Source organism: Molossus molossus, unplaced genomic scaffold (genome assembly GCF_014108415.1).
Source record: "Molossus molossus isolate mMolMol1 unplaced genomic scaffold, mMolMol1.p scaffold_m16_p_14, whole genome shotgun sequence".
Lineage (NCBI taxonomy): Eukaryota > Metazoa > Chordata > Mammalia > Chiroptera > Molossidae > Molossus > Molossus molossus.
In genome coordinates, this window is record NW_023425349.1 from 67,890,115 (window position 1) to 67,913,589 (window position 23,475).

General features: G+C 36.6%; 1 protein-coding gene across 2 annotated transcripts in view; it reads right to left on the bottom strand.

Moving 5' to 3' along the window:
- The window catches only part of BNC2 (basonuclin 2), a 355,086-nt gene that overhangs the window by 271,472 nt on the left and 60,139 nt on the right, over window positions 1-23,475 (bottom strand). The window contains exon 2 of one of the 2 annotated variants that reach the window (XM_036261168.1): window positions 21,047-21,247. In XM_036261168.1, the coding sequence (XP_036117061.1) occupies window positions 21,047-21,247 (201 nt within the window). Of the gene's footprint in view, window positions 1-21,046; window positions 21,416-23,475 lie in introns of those variants that run through there. The other variant, XM_036261167.1, reaches the window with a different exon arrangement.

Below are 23,475 nucleotides of genomic sequence, written 5' to 3' on the forward strand. Positions count from 1 at the left end.
TTTTTCCTTTGTTTGCTTTGTACTTTTTAAAAAACAAACTCTGCATTTGCATTCATAATTAGGTTATGATTACTGACAAAATGGTTTGCTTTGGGGACTACTTATCAAAGCTGCCAGTGCTTTCACATTTAAGTGACATTTAATTTAGACTTACAGAACACAAAAACAGAAATAATTCTGATTTCTCCTGAGAATTTTAGAGAAAAACTTAAAGGTGGTGAATTCTACAACATCCATATTTAACCATTTCATGTAAAGTACAAGCAACAAATTAATTTTTAAATGGATTTATTGATTTATTACGTGGGCAGTGATGTCTACCTTCCAAGGAACATAACTGACAAACTAAGGAATAAGTGAAAAAGATATGTACAACAAATGAAATATCAAAATCACATTAAACGTTTTAAAATATTTTAATTAATGTTAAAATCTGATGCCAATTAAGCCTTTAAAATCAATGCAGCAGTATTAATTTTTAAGTTACCAGATACCACAATTTTGTCCCCCAAACGTACTTTCTGTCTTTATCATCTTCTCTCCCAGCACTAAAGTATGCCTTCCAGATTTTTTTTGTTTTTACTTTTGTGATTGTTTGTTTTTCTCCTTTCTAATCATTATTTTCAGATGGGGCACTTTCACTCTTTCCCTATTATTTTTCTTATTATCCCTCCTCTACTAAAGTCACAGGCAGTTTTAAGAAGCAGCAAATCCCTCTTTCTTGCCATGACCCTGAACTACAGCCAGGTGAGGTGTGATTAGCCCTGTAAAAAATATCAGGTGTTCCACATTTAATCACCTTGAGAGAAGCCACGTCTCCCTCTCAGTAACAAATGAAGAACACCTTATTTCATCTAAGAGCTTAACCAAAAATACAAAATGATGATCACCAATCAAGTTAACATGCACATATAAAATAAAACCAAACTCTCTTCTTTAGTGTAATTTTTGTCTCCTTAGTAGGTGGAATTAGTCTTAAGCCCTATTAAAAGACTTTTTTTTCCTTTCCTTTAAACAGACATTATCATGCCTTGAAAGTCGCTCGAACCCCCTTCACCTTATCCAAGCCATGCTAATTCTAGATAGGAGGACAGCCAATTAATTTTTTTTAAGGAATTATATTTGACTTGGGGGGCAAGGGCTGGGAACTCAACTCAACAGAGAAGCAAAGATTATCAAAACCTATAAAAATATTTCCATTTCAAAATGTAAATGCTGAGATCAAACTGTCATTTTAATTTATATAAAACACAGCAATAAACCATTTGATTTTTTTCAAGTAATCTGGTTTATTATCCATGTATATTCAAATTTCAATTTTGATGTTACTAACAGAAAACCTAGTAAAATTGAAAACAGCAGCACATGAATCCTTAAGATGAAAATTACAGAGATAATTTCTATTTAAATCCAAGCAGATACACTTTTTTTTGCTCATTATCAAATTAATCAAGACAGAGATTCTAAAGTATCTTGGAGCAATATTCAAAGAAAAGAGGGCAAGTCTGTGTACTTTGTCCACGGGGCATGTTAACCCCTTCATCTGTGATCCATTTCCTCTGCAGACCTCTGGAACTTGGAGATACATCACTAAAAGAAGTAATAACCAATCTCATTTTATTTCTAAACAAATTGCCAGCCAATTTTATAATTTCTTCACTGCATCATAATGAGGAAGCCATATTTTATATGAAATTGTACCATTACAAATAAGTAGAAATCAGTACAATATAGAACCTGCTAGAAAAGAAAGTCAAATCAGTAAGTCGGTGAAAAGCAGAAAGTTGCAAACATCCAAAAGTTTTGTAAAAATATTCACTTATTTTGGTGGGTACATGTGAAATGATCAAATCTGTGATAACTATAGGTGATTTTCATTTTTGTTTAAACAGAAGAAAATTTTGCTATGTTAGATGGCATTTTAAAATACATGTTCAAAAGTTTTGTCAGTTTACCTTTTAATTTCTAGAAAGCAAAACAGGTGAGACTTTTTCTCACCAACTGCTATTACAAGGAGCATAAACACACACAAGTTAATTTATTCTTCTCAACAAGAGTCCACTTGAAGTTATGGGATTGGCTAAATCAACTACCACTATCCCACACACAGGCAGTTAACAGACTCTAACCCTGAGTGAGGGCAAGCCTGAGAGGCTAGGAGATGTGAAAGGAAAGGTTTCTGGATAAATGAGAAGACAAAGGAAAGGGATAGTATGGGATGAAAAGCAAGCTACAGGAAAGAAAGGGATGAGAGAAAAAGAGATTAAGAATGAGATGGGGAGGAGTGAAATGGAAAGAAGCAGGGAAAGGGAGACTGAAGGGAAAAAGGGATGGCGGGGAGTGGGGGAGAGAAGAGGAATTGGAGCCTGCGACACAACAGTGGATCAAGCAGCTGGCCGGAGATGCTAATTCAGCGCTTTAACAAATCAATGCCACTTGAAAAGTACAATGTGAGCCCTCACTGGGTAGATGTCAGGGGACTGAGAAAATGCATTCTCAAGTATTTCACATTAAGAGGGAATAATGTGTTAATTTATAACTCTTCACCCTATACACTCGGATTATCTATCTGTGTCAGCGATTTGACTTCTTAAATTTATCAAAAACGCACGCAAAGGGAGGCAGCTTCAGCTTCACCACAGGGAAATGGAGATTTAGGAAAAGCCTGTCCTAGGCTTGGACTGCGGTTCTCTTTGCTTTCCTATTTGGGCTGAAGTACTGGTGGGGGTGGCAGGAAGGAGCGAGCATCTGATGGAGAGATCTAGGGAGGAGGGGAACTCCTGGTCCAGTTACTAACACAACCAAAGAAAAGGCTTTCTTGGCCTGTGGTTGATTGCATTAGGTACCATCCGTCAAAAGTGACACAGAAGAGAAGGAATAACTTGAATCAGCAACCCGAGCTGCCATCATCAGAATTTACTTTACGGAAACTTACTTAAGTCTCTCAGCACACCCAGCGGAAGAGAAGCTGCTGACAATTGGATTGTAATTAAACAGTACTCGTGCAATGCCACTGGAGTTCCAACAACAGAGCTTATCAAAATAGGAAGGGAAGGGAGGGCTAAGCTTGTTTTATTTGGTTCACTCTGAGACAGGGAGGGAGACGTTGAAAAACCGCTATTAACATCTCTGCATTCAGGAGCCTAATGTTCCTTTCTTAAGATAAACCTATTTTATTAAACGTCAAATTCTTGGCATTGTTTCCCAATTGTTTCTGAATGTAAATTTAGCTAACTTTTAATGTAATGATAGCAGAGTTTCTAACCTGAGGGAGAAGAGACTGTTCGTATTTTTACTGCCAAAATTAAAGCATTATCATACTTAACTTGCAAGGTGCAAGAATTGTCAACAAAGGCCAAGTGTGTTAAAATTCTGGAATAAACAGAAGAGAGTAAGTTTCAAGAAAGTGTTTTAATTTTAAGATCGCATCTTCAAGGATATGAAGGGGGAAAGTGGTTCTACATATAAAGAATTAAAAAATAGCCAGACTGTGAGTAACTGTTCCAAGTTTCACTTTAAGATTGTTTAAACTACACACAGCAGTATTTTAAACTGTGGGGGTATTTTTATTTGCTACTGGTACAACTACAACAGAAACAGACATTCTCTTATTTTCGGGACATTCATATGTAAATGAATGCTGATGAATGGAAATGAGATGCTATACATGATGGGCAATGTTCAACATTTAGTTTTTAAAAGGCAAAGTTACCTCACTCCCTGAAGCTTAAATCTTTTCCGTCTACAGCTGGGTACAGAATGAAAGGAGAGACAATGATGGACCTTCCACCAGTTTCTACCGACTCTGCCTCAGAGATACTCTGAGAACAAAACAAACGTTCTTTCAATCTTTTGCATCTTTCCTATGACACAGTATTACAGAGTCATTTTTTAAATGAATATTTGATTACAAACTGAAATTATAATAGCCAGAAATATTACAGCTGCACTGAGCCAAGGGTTAATATGTCCAAAATAGTATAATTATTTAATAAGTGTTTTATTTCTTTCAAAGGAGATAATTACTAGGGAATTTCCTAGGTCAAGCCCATAGAGTACACCTCTACCTTCCCGTTTCATAAAATCTTACAAGACAGAATATATATTCTGGGCAGTATGGTTGCAATGGGAAAGAATCATATTGTGTGCATTTCAAGGGCCTCTATGCCCTGAGAGTAGGATTTGTCCTATCCCTGGTTTTTGCATGAATTATCATTACTGTCTGTCCATCCAAGCTATCTGACTGAAACTACCTATTCCTATCATTATGGTACCATTAATCACATTCTCCCCACACTCCTCCCCTACCACACTCACCTAAGGGGTTAAAAGACTTCAGTACATTTGTGACTTGTCAGTGACATATAATACCCGGGTCCTTCATGCAATCAACTTTTACTTGACATGTATTTGCTCATCACAGGACCCGCATTACTACTGGGAAAATGAAGAAAAACCTAAATTAACACTTGACATTCAATATGGTCAAGTCCTTAATTGGCTGGGCTTCCTGAGAAAGCAATTTTCTATTCCCCAAACTGTTCGTGTGTCATGTGTGGAGTGCAGCTCTTGGCCATCACCGCTGTCCCTCGCTCCCTCTAATGAGAGCAGATGAATTAGTGCTACGTGACACGATTTGAACAGGGCTTCCTCCTCCTCCCCTCCCCCCAATCTTTCTCTTACACCAGTGACAGCTGTGTGGCAAGGGAAGGAAAGAAAGAAAGAGAAATGCAAGAGCAAAGAATCCTGTAAAGGATGATCATTTTTTAAAATGAACCTTAAATGTCTAGTTGAAACTCCAGAACAACAGGGTCATTTAATTGTGGAGGTGGGTAAGGGGGTTGTTACAAAGACCAGGGGAATTATCTGGCTATGGTTGATTTGGGTTGTATTAACTTCCAGCATGTTTCTTCCATTCCTGGCTAGTTGCAGTATTAGATTGCACTGGTCTAATTAAAATGGAATTTACATCTACTTTAAAAAGTTTTTTAAAGGTCTGGAGAATGGGTCAACTAGAAAAAAAATATGAACAGCATGAAATGATTATTATTCTAAGATAAACATACCTCTAGGTTAAAAAAAAAGTCCTTTCAACAAATGTTTAGGTCATGAAGAACCCACAACATAAAACTGTCACTATACTTTGTTTTCAAATATTGTTCACTCTCTGAACTTAATACTAACCATTCTATTTTAAATAATTTTGTTTAGTTCCTTTGATTATTAAATTAGTGCAACAAAAATGATCTGAACACAGATTTATCCCATTATTTTGGAGAGGGACTGTATTTTATTTTAGATGTGCTTATCTAGCTCAATAGGAAACAGCTGAACGAATGCATGAATGGAAGGCAGGACAAAATCTGCTCTATTCATCAAAGATACTAAAAGGTAAATTAAAGGAATTTCTCTGAGTCTTCACTTACTCATTTTAAAACCAAAGAGGAAGTAATTTTAAATAACTAAATTGCTTAACCAATCTGATTGTGGCCAAACAGAATTTGGGGAGGAAGAGTATGTGGCACATCACACTTTGGAGAAAGTAAGGTAGTCCAAAGCACTTGCATAAGCAAAAATAGTTAGTAAAAGTCACTAGCACCTTATTAGCACTTTGGCTCTTTACTCATTTTTATTTAAAAGAGAGCTAAGGCAAAGCTCTACTTGTGTACCAGAAATTATATCAAGATTTTATACTAGTGCCACAAAAATCAATATAAGCATGCAAAATATAAAACTATTTACATATAATTCCCCTGCCTCAAATAATTAGCTTGATTATTTATTAATTATTCCTATGTAATTCTGAATATCATTTAATATTTCAGTAAGTAAATCTGAATATATAAAAATATGGTGAAACCTGCCAACCTGAAACCAAAAAGGTATTTCCACATTTTATATTTGCAGAGGAGGGAAACATGAAAGAAAATGAAGTTTTTTTATAAGGCATTTTTTTCCTTAAAAAAAAAAAAAGTCAGTTCATAACATGATTTTAAGTATTGTTACACTAACCGAAGAAAAATTTTACCTACCATAAGGAAACCTTTTGGAACATCTTGGATTTTCAAATTTGTTGGAATATTATTTGTTCCAGACAATATTAAAACTCTTAAATGTGAGCGTAACTTAGAAGTATTTTCACTGAAGTAAAACAAAACAGTGGACACACACGCATTCTGCATGTGATTCCCTCTTATGGCCAAAGCATTGATATTTCCAGTATTATTAAGATCGCTTTTTGAAAACACAGTGAGACAGCTTGTGAATGGGCATTCTATCAGGTGTTTAGAAGAAATAAATAGATAATTTGGTATTCTGGAAAAGTAACTCAGTCTAATACATCCAGTTAACTGCTACAGTAGCATTATCATCACTGAGCAGCAAAGGGCAGTATGTTCTGCCAATAGCTTTAGGGTGACCTTTGCAATGCTGACTAGTCCGTCAAGTTCCATCTCTGAGATGCAAGGTATAGACAGGGATGGTTTATTAACTGAGGTAAGAACTGAAGACCAGGAGCCTCCAAAAGGGTAGGCTTTTCACATTCAGGAAATGGGGAATTCCCTTCCTTAAGAAGAGAAGCAGTATACCATGAGATCAGGCTAAACAGTCCATTCTCCTAAAGCTCTAGCCTTCCATGCGGTACATGCACAAGTATTGGAACAGCAACAGCATCTTTTTTCCCCTGTAGCAACACTGTAAAGTACTGCAATGAAAATTCAACTGGGCATCGGCAAACGGGATCAATGACTTAAGCTCAGGAATGAAGCTGAAAAAGAATGTTGACATCATCTCAGAGCTTTAAACTGTGATGAGTCCTTCTTTACTTGGGATAGTTTCCAACCACTGCTAACAGGATGAATCGAGAGAATTCACGAGAGCACCAACAGGGGGTCAGAAAAATGTATCTGTACTGAACTGAGAAATTTGTTCAAGGATCACCTGTAGAAAAGCAGCCTTTCTGATTCAAGAAAAGTACATTTTTGATTTAAGAAAGTTAACTGTGACTATGGCAAAGTGACATGCTTAAACTTGATATTCTCTTAGGGATGAGCAGGCTTTGAAGCTCATAATAAACTTGAAATGGTTCTGTGGAATGTTAAGGCTTAATGTAGATGGTTGGTGCCACTGTCATGCCTACACAAAACTATGTCAACCTGGAAATAACTGCATTAACAGCTCCAGGGTATTTAGAATGGAAGGCTTGCCCTTTTCAAGAATTTTACTTTGAACCATGAGAAGACGCTGAATTAAGTTTCCAACTTGTTTAAGCTAAAATTAAAATACTTATTCTGGTTTAGAGAGGCATAATGTTCGCCACCCACTTTGCTCATGTTACCTTCACGTTAGACCATTTTTAAAAAGTATAAACACAGCAGAGAGAGAAATGACTGCTTTAAAATAGCCTGGCACATGGAACAATAAAACTATGCATCAAATGGCAGCACAAATGCTATTTTATAAAAATTAATAACATCTAAAAAGGTATCTTCTTTATCCTCCTTTCTTCCCACCCTCTTTACTTCAGTGCCTCCCTCCTTTTGTATGAAAGGTATTTTATCTAAGTCCCAGTTGAAAGGTCTCTGAAAGTGGTGTCACGGCTGCGTTGACACTGAACTTCTAGAACATGGCATACCAATGTCCTTCTGACAAACTTACAGATGCTTTGTAACAAACTGCACCAGTCATTTGATTTGAAATACCTGACTTAACTATAAAACAAACTGTTAATCTCTGGTCTTTTCTACAGTTCAACTCTTCTCCAGTTCTGGAAGCATACCAACAGCTTGTTATGTTTATATCAGAAACGACTCCCTTCTGATTGGTGTCTGATTCTGCTGCTCAACAAGACCCTGGACAGAACCTCTGCACACCTAGGCCTCATTTGCCGATCATTTTAACAAGATGTTGTTTCCTGTTCCCACGAAAATCAATAACAGCGTGACCTTCAATTTGGAATTCAAACCAATTAATTGCCTGTTCTGTTGAAAATGTTGATATCTCATTTGCCTGGAGAATTTCAATTATAAATAGATTATTTCTTTTAAAGAGCCCCTTCAAAAAATTTAGATAGACATTGAAAATCTCATCTTACACAATACAGATGATGTTTTCATGAAGCTTGTATAAAATATTGGCCTTGCACAAATTAGCATGGGGAAGTTTTCCCCTTGTGGTTCCATCTCCTCCTCATGACATCATAATCAATTGCCTGGTAAATTACAGCAATCCCACAAAGATTCAGAAACAAAACCCACTGCTTAAAGGTGAGATGGAAAGTTTTTATATAGTTGAATTCAGCTTTTCATCTACATCAATGACTGACACAAATCATAGGATTCTTTTCAGAATTTAGAAATCTTTCTTCCAATTATAATTCTAAAATTCTTACTTTTCTAACCTTTGTTAAAATCCTTGGACCATTTTTTTTGTTTTGCTCACATTTTATTTTTCTTCATATGTGGGGTCATAAAGAGAAAAGCTATATACATCAAAACTATCAGCACCAGAAATATATTTACTAAACTTTCTTTTTAATTGTGCAAAAAAAAAAATGAAGAATTCGGTTCATCCCGGTGGGGGAATTCCCAAGATGAATGATCACATGCAATGAAACGATTATCTTCATCCATTAAAATATTATCTAAAACAGAGGTTTCTATCTGGCAGCCAGTAGGCTATATAAAGCCTGCAAATGAGTTTTGTTTGGACCACACACTTTAAAAAATATTTGAAAAGGTTGCCAAGATTTAAAATCAGGAGATTTCACATAAAAAAATCTGGATTTCTGGCTTCTCATTTTAAAAAGAAGAGGAGGATCTCAAAACGTTGGGCCTCCATTCCTACCTACCAACAACTGGCTGGAGCTAGGGAGCTGCCACCTCACTGTGGTTGACACAAGAGTTTTCTGGTCCACCACAGTCCTCACCAGACTGACTCCACTCATTTAACTAACCTTACCTCCACATGGCCCATCTTTAAAATGTCATAATACTCCATGGAGAGTTTGCAATTTGTGGAAGAAAAAGAGAATATCTACAAACAGAGATTTAAAAATACATACTTCATGGGCTTACACAATGTAAGACAGTAGGTAACTGATTTTATTTAAAACTACAGTTGTTCAGTAAAACATAAGTGCAAAGCAAAAGAAACTCATTTCCATAATTAAAAAAAAAATTTTAAAGCAATTCTAGGACTGGTGAGCTGGTCTTACACAGTGGCTCAAAAACATTTACACTGGTTTTAAATCAACCACATTCTTCCCTACAGCACAGAGAAGATGCTCATGTCAAACTATTACTCAGATCTACATCCATTTTGTTTGTTCACATGTTAACACTTCTGCACTTCCTTTCTAGAAAGATCATGTACTTAAGTGAAAACTGACCCTAATATGAAAATAGAACACATCTTCAAGGTAAATTTTAAAAGTCAACATTTAGGATGCATGAATATTATCATAGCAAATACTCATCTTTACTGGCTCCACATGTACGCCACAATCTGACATTTATACTTATATTAAATAGACATTATTACAGGTTCAAATGACCCCAAAAGTCATGGCATATTTCCTTAAAAATGATTATTACCTAGAAGCAGATGTCTATGACAAAGTCACTATGCACTACTGGCTTTTTTTCTTAACTGAAAGCAAATGCAAGGGGAAAAATCTTTTAAATTTCACCATTTCTAATCAACCACAGCACAGTATTTTTACGTGTTAGTGGATTTTACAAACAAATTAAAAGCACCCTATTTAGCGGACGAACGAAAGTACCTTTCTGCTTCATCCAACTATATTTACTGGTACTCCCAGGTGTGCTGAGCAGTAGAGAAGTGCAATAAATAAGGTATCATCAGACATATTCCAACGTAGTAACAAGAGTAAAATTTAAATCAACTTTTAGTATAGTGTTTTGAAATCATGTTTCATCATTGGCCCACATTCTTGAAAGATTATTTTTTAATTAGGTGTTTCCTTCCTAAGAGAGAAGCATTTTTTTCCCATTTCCACCTTAAGAAAGAAACCCTTGAACATATGCCAAATTTACTTCACCATCAGACTTTAATCCCCAAATTCTCTTGCTTCTTAAAAACTTGAACAACTTTAAGTAAACAGTTCACAAAATCATTATGACCATACTTCATTCCATGACTCCCAGTTGAATAGGAAAGGAGAAAATGCCATAAATATGAGCTCCATGAATGGAGTCCAGGGCCCGTATTTGAATGACAATATTCCTTTTGGGAAGCACTTTTCCTTAATATCCATTATGTTTAAAATTTGAGCAATCAGAAGCAGACACCTGGAACTCAATCATTAATTCACTTCTCCCACCCCTTTTATACTTCTTAAAGGTGCTTCCTGGAGAGATGATCCTAAGGGATGGCATGTACGCAAATGTTCACATCACTTTCTTTAAAACAACTCGGTATTATCTAAGACTAAACTTATTCTCTCTCTTAATTCTAGATTTAGAAAAAATATGAAGACTTCTCAAATAATTAATGAGTAAAATGGTAAAAAAAAAATTAAAACATGAATTCTTGGGAAAAGTGTAATTCATTAGATTCATGTTGCTCCATCTACTATAATATTTTTAGAAAGGGAATTTTATGGGGAAAAAAACACAACCCACCATATCCACACCACGCTCACCCATGATGACAGAAGCTCTGAGTTCGTCTGCTCAGGCTCACATCCTGGCAGCTGACTGGAGAGTTGTTCTAGAAGTCTCCTGATTTGTTATTTTTATTTGCACTTTATTGTTTTAGAGGAAAAATAAAGAGTGAGACAAGGAATGTTTAATACTTAACCCATGTTCTTTGGGGATTAAAGAACTGTGCTCACTTAACTCCATCCTTATTTCTATTGATCACCAATTTCTAGAAACGAGCATTTCAAGCTAGGCTTATGCTAAGGCTCATTTCAGCATTCTGCATTTGTAACAAATATTAGACCAAAAGTACAGCAATACTGGCGCATACAGAAAAACGGGTTATCGGAATACTCAAAGGGCAGGCAGCAGTCTGTTTATTAAGAAATCATTTAAAATAACCATTTGTATAAGTTAAAATAACTAACATCACTTTTTACCAAAAGGGTGTTTTTAATATAATGAACATCCAAGCTTCTCTGGTCATGAGAAAACCTGGAATATATTATACACTTGTGAATGTGGCCCAGGACGCAGGATATGAGATGGGCTTGCTATCAACAGATTAACACTTCATTTTCATTACTCTAATCTCACCACAGGTTGTGAACACTCTTTTTCTTATTTGAACAACAATGGTGTATGAAAAACCAGGCTGACAGGCAGGCGGGGTTCATTAAATGCATAAGGCCTTTATTCCCATAACACATCTCACCTGTATGAAGCCAGGGTTTGGGCTTCTAGTCTGGCTACTGAAACAAGCTCTCCCAGATGTTGGAATTCTCTCTCTATCTTTCCCACTTAATTTAAAATAAATGTCAACAATAAATTAAAAATGAAAAAAGTATTTTCCACGATGAACTCTGTTTAGTAGACTGTAGGATTCTTTAAAGATTTATTCAGTCCCCTGATTACTTTCCAAAGTTGTCCATGAAAACAAAACAAAACAAAAAACAGCTGGGAAAGAAAATGATGAGACATTTATAGTTTTAGCCAAAGGTACCTCTCCCCTAGCTTAGTTCTAATTTATTTGAAAAGAACTGCAGTTTCACACTGATTGAAAATGACCATAATTCACAACCTAAGAATAAGTTTCACTATTTCCCAATGAATGACAATGAATGGCATAGAGCTTCTCCAAAAAGCTATGCTCAAGGAGCAAAAAGGTTACAAAATATAAGGACTCATTCAAATGAGATTCCTAAAATGCAGAATTCCTTTTTAGGGTGGGCCAGTCCACATACTCACTGCATTTGAGGCAGCCATTAACAATTGCTCAACAAACCTAGAAATAAATAACTTAATTCCCACAACCAATCAATGGATAGGTGTAGACTTTCTGCACATCTGTGCTCCACACATTAGTATACTACCATGTGACAATAGAGGATCTTTACTATTTTCCATAGCAAGAGAGTAAGTCTTTCCACAAAGTCTAGAGTCAGTCTTTGTTTGGGTTCTTTTTGGTACTCTAATACTTATAACCTAAAAAAGAAAGAATAAAAGAAAAGTGGTATTAGATAAAGCAGCAGATAACCTAGCTGACTCGAGTTAGGTTCTGACATGAGATCAACAAAGAGAACTTTTGCAGGCATTCTTACTAAAGGGACACTTTCATGAATATGTTCAGTGTATAATTGCTCTCATGTACCTTGTAAGTGGCCTCCCAGACCTGTCCACTGCCCTCTGGCACTGGCAGAGGGCATAGTAGTGGGCAGCTTTCTTTATCTATGCCTGATTAGGTGCCCCAAATAGCCATCCTAATGATTTAAGTCAATGAAATCTTTCTTGTTTAAATTGTAATGGAAGAAAAATAAACATTATTAAAACCTTGCCAATGGAGGTTCTCATTTTAATATCAGTTTTGTTATTGTATTAAGCCAGCTGAAAGTAATTATTTTTGGCATGTAAAATATTCATCGTCCTAAAATTTTTATTTTCAAACTCCCCAGCCAGTTCAGGCACTCTGATCAAATATGAGTCCTAAGGAACTGTCTAGAGAACAAATAGCCACTAAAAGACACCTTAATAAAGTTGAAAATTCATGACAGTCACACAAAAGCACAGCAGGTACAACACTGAAAGCTATGTCTTTCCCATACAGAATGACAGTTTTTAATCTTCAACTTTAACAATCTCTCTATCATATAAGACAATGAGTTAAATTTTATTAAATACAAAACAGTAGTGAACATTCATTGTGTTATGTATACTGCATGTTTTAAATTTAAATTTCATGTAATCCATTAATATTAGCCCTGCTATCATTTCTATTCCTTTTTTAAATGTTTCAGTGAACTCTCATTAAATAACTGCAGTTTGTCTCAAAGAGTCATACCTTCAACATATTAAAGGAAAACTTTACACATTTTCCTCCTTGTAAGGAAATACTGTCTCTTGTGTAGATGGAAGTGTAACTGTACAAAATGATAAATCCAAGAATTACTTTATTAAAAAAAGAGAAATATAAAAGCAAAATCTCTTTTCAGTTAAGTACTTTCTTACAAGGCAAAGGATCAAATTGAGCTGCCTTTCAGCGCCTTTGAATGATAAGCCTGGGCCCCTAGTTACACGTTTTTATCACGCCCTTACTTAAGAACCCTTACATAGCAAAACTCGGGACAGTCCGCCTGTCAGCACTTACACACTGAGGACCACATCTGAGGGTGGCACCTCTTCCCCATAACTCTGCTGAATGATGTATTGGCAAAAAGATGCCTTATTCAATTACTGTTAAGTTTCAGGTGCATTTCAATGCTTTTATATTAGAGAAAAAAGAGCGAGTGAAAGTATGGAGAAATTCAGAAAAAGAGAGATGAGGTGAAAGGAGAATAAAGCAAGAAAGAAATCAGGTCTATGGGAACAGGAAAAGGAAGAAAGAACAGAATAACCACGGATGTAGGTCATTAAGAAAATTGATGTCAACCAAATAGAAGTGAGACTTAAACCATACCCCCCTTCACAACACAAACCCTAAGACAGTAGCAAAATAACATTGCAGTCCAAAATTATTGAGTAAATAAGATGTCAGATATGCTCAAGAGAATCAGTGTTTCAATGAGTAACTTCCTACTGTTCAAGACTATTTTCATTTTCTTAACAGAAAGAAATGAAAACCTGATGGGCTTAATTAAAGAAAAACAAAAGGATATTATTTTGTTGTTAAAGGATCAATTCTTTTTTTCTTTTGTTGTTGTTAATTGGAATGATGATTAATAAGCTGAGAATCTGATTTCTAAGCTAGCCGGCTTGAGTAATGCATTATTTTCCACAAGCATTTCCATTAAGGAAGGCTCTGTGAATGAAGAAATGATACAGGGCTCCCTCTTCTCCTGATCTCTGACTCTGCAGCATGAAATACTGCGCAAAGTGTTTAAACAGAATGGCATTGTACACTGTTCTCACCCAAATGAACTCCAGTCATAAATTTTTCACCTTAGGGTTTGAATGTCTACTATGAAATTTGCTAGACTTCCTATAAGGAATGTACAAATTAAAAAAGAATCAATACTTTTATTTTTCCTAGTCTCTAAACTTTCTTTTAAACCTGGGGGAGGAGAAGGCAGCACAGTGAAATGTGGATACCTTGAATATCACAACCCCAGGTATCATTTTGGGGATGTCATAGGCACATATTAAAATTTCTTAGAGCTTGCATTGCTCCGAATGTTTTTTCATCTTATTTTCCTCGCCTGTTTATTAGTTTATCTTATAGGGGGAAAAAATCCCTCTTTTACACAGTGCTTTGCTTGTATGCCAGGAGAGAAAGGCTGCTAATCCTGAATTATGACTCTTTTCCTTTATATCTCTAACGCTTAAAAATAGATGTCAAAGTTCCCTGAAAGGGTCTTTGAACTCCTTCCCTACTCCTCTCCCAGTCCTTCAGTAGAGGAGGATCACCAAGCAAAATGTGGAAGCCAGCTGCTTTTCAGGAAATAAAAATGGCATCAGCTTTGGCAGACAGGGGCGAGATCAATCATTTTCTACAATCCTCACAGAATCTTCTGACCAAGGCCTAGAGAAGGGTGGTAATGTAGTGGCAAAAACCAACCATGAAAGGTAACGAGAGGGTTTTCACGTGGTGAAGATTTCATTCTATGCATATAACAAACCAGGCTCCAAATCTCACGAGAAAGGAAATCTTGGAACCATTATATTCCATGTTCTTTGGACAATAACAAGCAAAGAGTCTCAGAGAAAATGTCTCTTACTAAAAAAATCATCCCATGATTCACTCTTTTCTCCCTACTACCACAAAGTTCCCTGACAATATTCTGTGGGGAAAAAATGAGTTAATTCCTAGATCAATTCAAACACTATGATTCAAATTATGGACACAAGCTAAAAGCAAATTCCAGTTTTTTCTGTCATTCCTTTTGATATATACATTCTAATCAAGAGTCCCAAGTTGAGAAAATACCACTTCAGCTATAGAGTCATTAGCGACGCATGTTTATAAGGAAAATTCTCTCAGAAGCTTTGCAGATTGATAAGGGTAGAGGCCCCATGTAACTTTAAGTGTGTACAACGCATATAAGGTGGGAAGGGAGAAGCAGTAGAATTTTTGTTTTTCGTTAAAGTGGATTACGCCAGCTCACTATCTATCACGGTCTGTTCCTTTGGAATCAGCTCCCTGTGTCACAACGACCTGGCAAACTTGAATGCTTTCACTATCACTGGAGTCCTTGCAATCCTGCGTTGGCTGTGACCCATTCACTTTTGCCCCAACTTCTCAGAGATGCCTTACTCAGCATCTAATTAGTTAGGGAGGATTTGCCGTAGCTCTTAACCCTGACACAGGAGTGGGAGTATGTGCTGCTGTGGTAGCCCAAATCTGTCCTGTCACTACATTAATCAGATTTCCATAAAGGCATGCATGAATAATTGGATTTATCAGTGAATGTTAAAATATACTCATAAATATAATTATAAAAAAATACCTGCAATTATAGATAAGATATCTGCACCTTTAGGGATTTATTTTTCAACTGTGGTTACTTGACTCACCTTAGCAAAAGGCTTTACAAATTATACAGACACACAGTACCAGTTTGCAGATGACAGAAAGATGAGAAAAATAATTTCACAATGATCACCTACTGTGTTCAAATGCACTTAACATATCATGTTGAAAATAAAGTCGAAATTTGTGGACAGGTTTTTAATGTTTATTTCATACACACCTGAGAATATGTTTGTGCATGAATGCTTTATTTGCATTAACATGTACATAAATACCATCTATATGACCTACTATTTCTCCATTGCTACTTCCTCAATGCATTACAAATTAGATTGTTTCTGGTAAGTGAAGTCTGCATGCTATACATAGACTTCCACAAGCACCTGTCTCTGCTACAATATTTGGTATTTTAACAGTTACCCAAATATTCCTATTTTCGTATTACATTATCAGAGTGTATGTTAAGAATTACATTTGAATATATGTCTAGAGTTAAAACTTCAAATAAAACCCATTACCACTCAAATCAGAGAGGGGAACTAAATAGGAGATAGCAGCCTAGTAATTCAACAGGCTGAACTTACATGCCTCCTAATATAATATAAATATTTATTTTAGCCTCATGACCATAAGTTTGGTCAATTTAATCCTTTTTTTTAATAAGACATGATCACTCACACACACCAACTGTAAGAAGAGGAGTAGGAAGGGAGGAGGAAAAAGTGCAGAAACCTAGGGATGAATGACGCCTGGCCATGAAAGTCATTTTCAAAGACCATTAACTATCAGCTGCTTTACTTGGGGCTCTGATTAAACAAGAATATACATCTTATGTTAAAAGAGATGTCTACATGAGTGGGGCAGAGTTTAGAATAAAAATGTACTGTATGAACTACAAAAACGAATCAAACCACAATATGCAATTAGGCATGACTTCTAAGAAAAATGGTATATGTGCATTTTAAGCTGTTAGTGAATAAACATTCAAATTCAAATTATTTAGGGGGAAGGGGGAAGAAGTCACACAAAACTACCATTTCCAATTTAAAGTATAGATTAAACAAAATGAAACTCTGCTTGCCTATATGAATAGAAAGAACTAAGAGGCTACTGGGAGAAAATTTCATATCGAACATGCTTTTAAATGGATTCCAGCAATGTTGTTATATATTTCTTATAATATATTTTATTTATCATTCCTCTGAAATGTGCTAGATTTTATATTAGTAAGAAAAGTTTGCTTTACTCCGTCATATCTCTGGTGAGCATATGCTCTGGTATTAATGTAAATCATTGATTTAATTTTTAGCTTTCTTGGTTTGCCCCTCACCTATCTAGGAAATTATTTCTCTAGTGATAACTAACACATCATGCTAATGAGAGACTCTAATGCACAATAGAAAAAATGTCACTATTAATAATATTAGCATGAAGTTAAATAAAGCAACTGTAAGAGAATGTCAGACAGTATTCTTTAATAAGACACAGTTTCACAATGAAATTATGTTGTTAATTGTGTTACATCATTGGGTGAATCCTAAATTACTACATAATGATGCACAGAGTCATTTATAATTCTAACTTAGTATTTCACTCATGTCTGAAAAGAGACCTTATTAAGGAATCTACATTTTATTTGAGAAGGTAAAATATACATCACCAATAATTAAAGGAAAATGCCTCTAGTAATGTAAATGTGTAAAATGTGAACTATAGCTATTTACCTGTTATGGTTTCATTTCTGAAAAGATTTCAAAATATATTAGACTATTGCATCCCTTGAGGAACTCACAAAGAATTTTATATGCTAGCCTCTCACATACACAAAACATTTTAGAAAACTCACCTTTTAAAACCTGATTAGAAAAAAAAAAAAAAAAAACTTTCAAAAGCAGGCCTTATTTTCTGCTTTTAACAAAAATTTCATGAGGTTAAAATGGGCAAAATAATGTTCTGGACTCTATAAGATTAACAGAGAAGATGAGTAAAGGGTTTCTGGTCATTCTCGGCCTGTCACTGATCAAAGTAACCCAAGTGAGAACTCCCTTCACAGAAGTCAAGAGTCATGCCCTTTAAGGTTATCAAATATTTGTCTGTATGGAAAAAAAAAATGATCCCTTTTGAAAAAAATCATCATTGAATATGGGAGAAAAATAAAGAGAGGCAGAAAAATTCACTCAAATTGTTATACCTCAAACTTTAGGAGAATATACTTAATTCCACCAAATCTAAATTGGCTTCAAATTGTGTTCGTTTTGTCAGTGTTAGACAGACTGAAAGATTTACGTATAAGCAAATTCAACTTCATTCAATACAAAACAAAACACAAAGATTTTTATATCTCTACTTCCTAGTCTACCTATAAAAGACATAAACCTAGATTATGATATTTCAGTTTTCATGAGACATTTTCCACTACAAGCTGTGCTGTAGTTAAATAATACCAATGGTGAATTCTCTATAATTCAGGTTTGAAAACTACTAGTCAATCTTTTCTAACATTTAATGAAATGATCAGGTAAGTCTGTAGTTTTTACGTTATTACAGAAAACTTTGAAGTAAAAAATACCAAATAAATTTTATTTCACGAGCTAAATCAGTTTTTTCTCCTAGAGATTAAAATAATCATAATAGAAAAATCTTTTTAATGCCTTAGAAATGAGATACACAGAAATCTGCACACTTGATTAACCTGGACAAACTTTTACCTGCAATAAGACAAAAGCTAGCTTAATATTTATATTGAAACTAGTATTCTTTGAAACTATTGGCTTCCAGAGATATCATTTTAAGAAAAGTGTCTTTCTTGCACATGCACACACATACATACATACACACTCTGAATCAGCACTGCTAATGAACTATAGGTAAGGAAAATAAATATATTAAACATATAAAGCACATAGATTTTTAGGTTTCCACAGTCTGAATTTAAGTTTACACAATATTTATACAAACTAAAATATCATCCTGAAGAAGAAGAAAAAACACATGCAAACTCATACCCTCTCTTACATGCTTTCCAAAAACGCACAGGAGGTATACATTTAGTAACCATGACAGAAAAAGAGGGGGGAGTCACTAACTACATCAAAACCAAAAAATAAACATAAAATACACTTAAATCACAACACTTGTTTTAAACTGTGAATTTCTCCCTTTATTGTACTACTGTTTAGTAAATAGTATAATAAATATTATAGTTTTATGTACCATCATTATGCATAAATTACTTCTCTATATTTCTACTCTGTTTATATAGTCACTGAAGATCACACTGACACATACATACACACAGATACACACAAAATAGACCTATATATACCCAGAGTCAAATAGGTGGATCAAAGACATCATAATAGCTTAGTTGTACAAGTTTCTCTGAACGATTTCAAATTATTTTCCTGATTCAGATTCATCATTTATATAATTTACTTTTATTTGTTGTGTGTGTGTGTGTGTGTGTGTGTGTGTGTTTTAGCTAAAACGTTTTCCACAACTTAATGTTTCCTTAGATTCAAATCTACTTGAAAATGGGCTAGTGCCAAAGAAGCAATCTAACACCATCTATGTGGTTCAATAGCCATTTATCAATTGATCATTATCTCTATCTGGTTTTATTAACTCTTTTCTAGCTAGAGGGAGACCTAAACCAATCTTCCTTTCCAAAACACACACACACACACACACACACACACACACCCCTGACCTCCACTAACTCAAGCAAAACCTTTAAGGTAACATCTAATTTTCAAAGTGTGGCACAGTTATTTAGTCCTAAGGTCAGTGAAAACAATCGGTGTTCCAACCACGAACAGAGCCACGCAGGCAGGGATATGCCTCAGAAAAACATCTCTCCAAGCACACTGCAATGACAAGGAGTATCTCTGGGAGGAAATGAACTTAACTTGCAAGAATGGGAAGTTGCACATAGAGTTGCTTATTAGGTTTATGTTGATTGCATTTAAACCCCAGCTTACTGTATCAGCAGTAATCAGGGTCCCTCTACAGGATATGTCAAAATACACCTTATTCAAATATATTTATCCCATCTAGAATCCTGTGATAAAACTGTTTGCTAACTAACTAGTACAAAACCGGGGCTCTGTGCAGTCTTCTGCAGATGTATTTCTAAACTTGTGGTAGTTTATAGCCTAGCAAATTGTTTACTTTCCCTCATTATGAATACCTTTAAAAATAAAAAGTAAATCAATAAAGTAATTCCCATGAACTGTTACAAACAAAATAGGTTGTTGTTGCTATTTTTAAGAAAACAGTTGTAGTATTTTAAATGAATGGAACAATAACAATTTTCTTCAACCGTCATCTGCTTAAAATCCAAGCATATGTCAGTAATAGTTTCGTGCTGTGTGGATGATAATATCATACTAACTCTTGCTTTGTGTAAAGGGTTTGGTGTAGGCTTTTGAAAAGCAAGACGTGTCTAGGAGGGAGGCACCAGGGAACTTCCCTCCCTCGCTTGAGCACAGTCCAAGATGAAAGTTTCTGGGTTGTTTCCCTTTGCTTCCTCTCACCCTCGCTCCCCCTCGGCGCCACAGAGCCAGCAATTGTGCAAGAGGAGCCGAGCGCGCAGGGCGGGTATCACCGAGCGCACGGTACAAGCCACCGGCTCCGGTGATTAATTATCAGTAGCCGCTGGCCTCACACTAACACCTAGGCTTTCCCGGCAGAGCCAGCACACCCAACCGCCGCCAGCGCGGCTCTCGGACCGAGGAGCGGCTCTGGGGAGGACTCCGAGGCTGCTCCCGAGAGTGAGTGCGCCGGCGGGCGGGCGGGCGGGCGTGCGGAGCCGGAGCGGAGCCGGCGGGGAGCGCAGGGGCAAGCGGAGGCGGGCGGGTGGGCAGTGGGCGGCGGGCGGAGGAGCTGGGGCCGGCAGGCAGAGCTCCTCAGGCGACCCCGGGCGCTGGCAGCAATTGCTGCACAGCCTCCTGTCCTCAGGTCCGAGTCCGAGCAGCTTCCAGCCCCAACAAGTCAGTTGGGCTGCACGGAGGGACCCCTACATTTTTATCACTGGGAGAACCTCCTCTGAGATAGCAGACACTTTGATGAAGTGATTAATATAGAGAGACACATTTGTTGGGTGGTGGCTTTAAAAATATTTTTTAAACTGAAAACAAAGAAATAAATTGTCTTCTCATGACCTAGGTTGTACTGTGAAACTTTGCAACAAACGCCTTTGCTTTCTTTTACTTCAATATCCTTTCCCCTTTTTCTTTTAAGGAGCCCTTAGGGAAACCATGAACTAACCCTGCACATTCCAGCAACACAGTTATGACAAAACAGAGCCCAACTATGAAGTGATCAATTATTTTTAAATGTTAAGAAAGAAAAACAGCAGAAACAAAAGTGCATATAACAATTCAAGATTTCTTAAAAAAAAAAAAAAATGAAAGTAACTTACCTGTTGGGACATTCTGAATAAAAGGTTAGTATCAGCGTTTTGCCATGTCCCCATGAACCCTGGTTCAGCCGCAGTCGTTCTGGTTCCGAACTGCATGGAGTTGTCAGTACAGGAGTCTCTTAAAGTCAAGTCTCTTGCCCTCTTTGGCTCTCTGTCTCTCTGTGTCTCTCTTTCTCTCACATCCACTTCTGCCTCTTCTGACTGAAAAGTGAAGGTGGATTTTTTGAGCCTCTTGGCAGCCAGTAGCAAAAGTGTAGTGTAGTTAAGAAGCTGGCTGAACTGTGCATTTCATTTGGGAAGGGGGAGATTTGGGGGAGGGAGGGGGTCAGAGCTTCTTTCGCACCTTCTGCACAGATACCCCTATCATTTATGCATAGATTGTGACTCCCCGAGCTTGCCTTTGCTCAGTTTAACAGCTGCCTGTCAGGTGTGCAGGCAGCACTGGAGACCCAACCATCAGCTTCAAATTCGCAGCCACTGCATGTCATTGGATAGCAGAGCTAAGAGTCAACTGCACTGTTCCACTGTCAGGCACCAAATGACACCCTGCACTAACCCCTCTCCAGACACACAGATAGATACACACTTCTGCACTCTCCAAGCAGCACCGCAGTCACTGATGGGCGGTACATGGGGTGAGGAGAAGCTGCGACCCTTCCCAGGGAATTTTCCCCAACAATGCTTTCAGGTATAACATGCAGTATCTGACATCAGTCTTTGCTTTAACATTTGTAAATTGCTATGCTTAAACATTATTTTCTAGTTAGTATACTGGGAGAAAGAAAAATATTCAGATGTAAGAGAATGTAAAGTTGGATCAGTTCTTGTCTAAATGTTAACTCCCAAAAGTCACATAGTATGTGCTAGGGTATTTATAACCACATATAAACTCCTAGAGAAAATAATATACATAGGGACATAACTTTACACTCTTTAAGAAGTAAATACATGAACCTAGCAGTTTTTTAACATGAAGATGCACAGTAAACATTTGCAAAATACATACATGTATAATACCTTAATATCCAGTTCCTCAGGCCATTCATTAATTACTAAATTGGATGTTAAATAATAAGAAATTGAATGACAAAGGGAAAAAGTATACCTTTTCTTAAAGCTCAAAAGTAGAGAAAAGTCCTTTGTGAAAGTTCCTGGATGAAGCATCTACAATATCCTCTCAAATCATAAAAAAGAAAAAGATGAAGAAAAAAAGCCTGTCCCATTCCAGGCAAAAAGTAATGAATATAAAAACCCAATTTTTCATTCAAGATCTCTATGGAAAATTCTATAACGCTTTCCTGCCTGATGAAATATAACCTCAATAGCATGTCATATTTTTAATTAAACCAGTTTTTAAAAGAAAACATCTATTTATTAGATAGTATTTATCTACCTTATTTATGGAAAAGCAGAAATGAACAAAATGCACTGTACGTAAACAGTAACTTCAAAATGGAAAAGCTAAATTCATGCCATCTCATAAAAGTAGTCAGCAGGAAAAAGCCATCCTTCCTAAACTTAAAATGTAGGGAACATTAATCTTCAACCACCTACAAATATCGAGGACAAATGTACCACTCTCCTTGCTCCTTCTTAACTGAAGAATAACAATAAACCTTACTCTCTGAAACAACAAAAGAAACAGAAAAGAGCTTCAATGGCAGCTCTGTGTCATTAGTGGACAATGAGAAAAGATGAGAAAACGTACACTATGTTGACACAAATGTGCCTTCCCCTCTAGAACCGACATCTCCTGAAAGCTTTTCTGTTAAACTTCCCTCCGGTTCACCACCATTAAGCACAAAAAAGTCTCAAAAGCAGCAAATTCAATATCTGAGAAGAAGCAAACAAGAACCCAAAGAATTGTTGCCTTAAAATATATTAAGTCCACCTGTGGTCAATAAAAATATTCTTGAGGGGGGAGGGCAGGAAAAGACCCTATGAGTCAATTGTCAACAGTGACTGTACCTTTACAGCTAGCTATTACCCACTTAAACTCCCTCTAAAATTTGCTAGCCTCTTGATTTCTGAAGTGGCACTCAGTGCCTCAGTCAAGCTGCCTGCTCAGCTCCTGACCTTCCCACTAATGGCTGTTATTTGTGGGAGGCTTAAGGACACTGTCAATAGCATGCTTCCTCCTCGCTCTTCTCAGGCTCTGCTGTATCGCTTTGCCTGCGTGTTCTTTCTCGCCTGCCTCTTGCTCTCTCTAGTTACCCCCTCCTTCTCTTCTCTCCCCTTCACTCCCTCTTCCTCTTCTTCCAGCCCCCTCCCCTTCTTTCTTTCAGTCCAGTAGTCCTCTTCTTTCCCTGCTATCCTCCCCCAACCATCTCCCTCTCACTCTCTCGTGTACACACACACACACACACACACACACACACAACACAGAAATCAACTGGCATGCAGCAGCAAGCACCTGCAGTAATAGACTC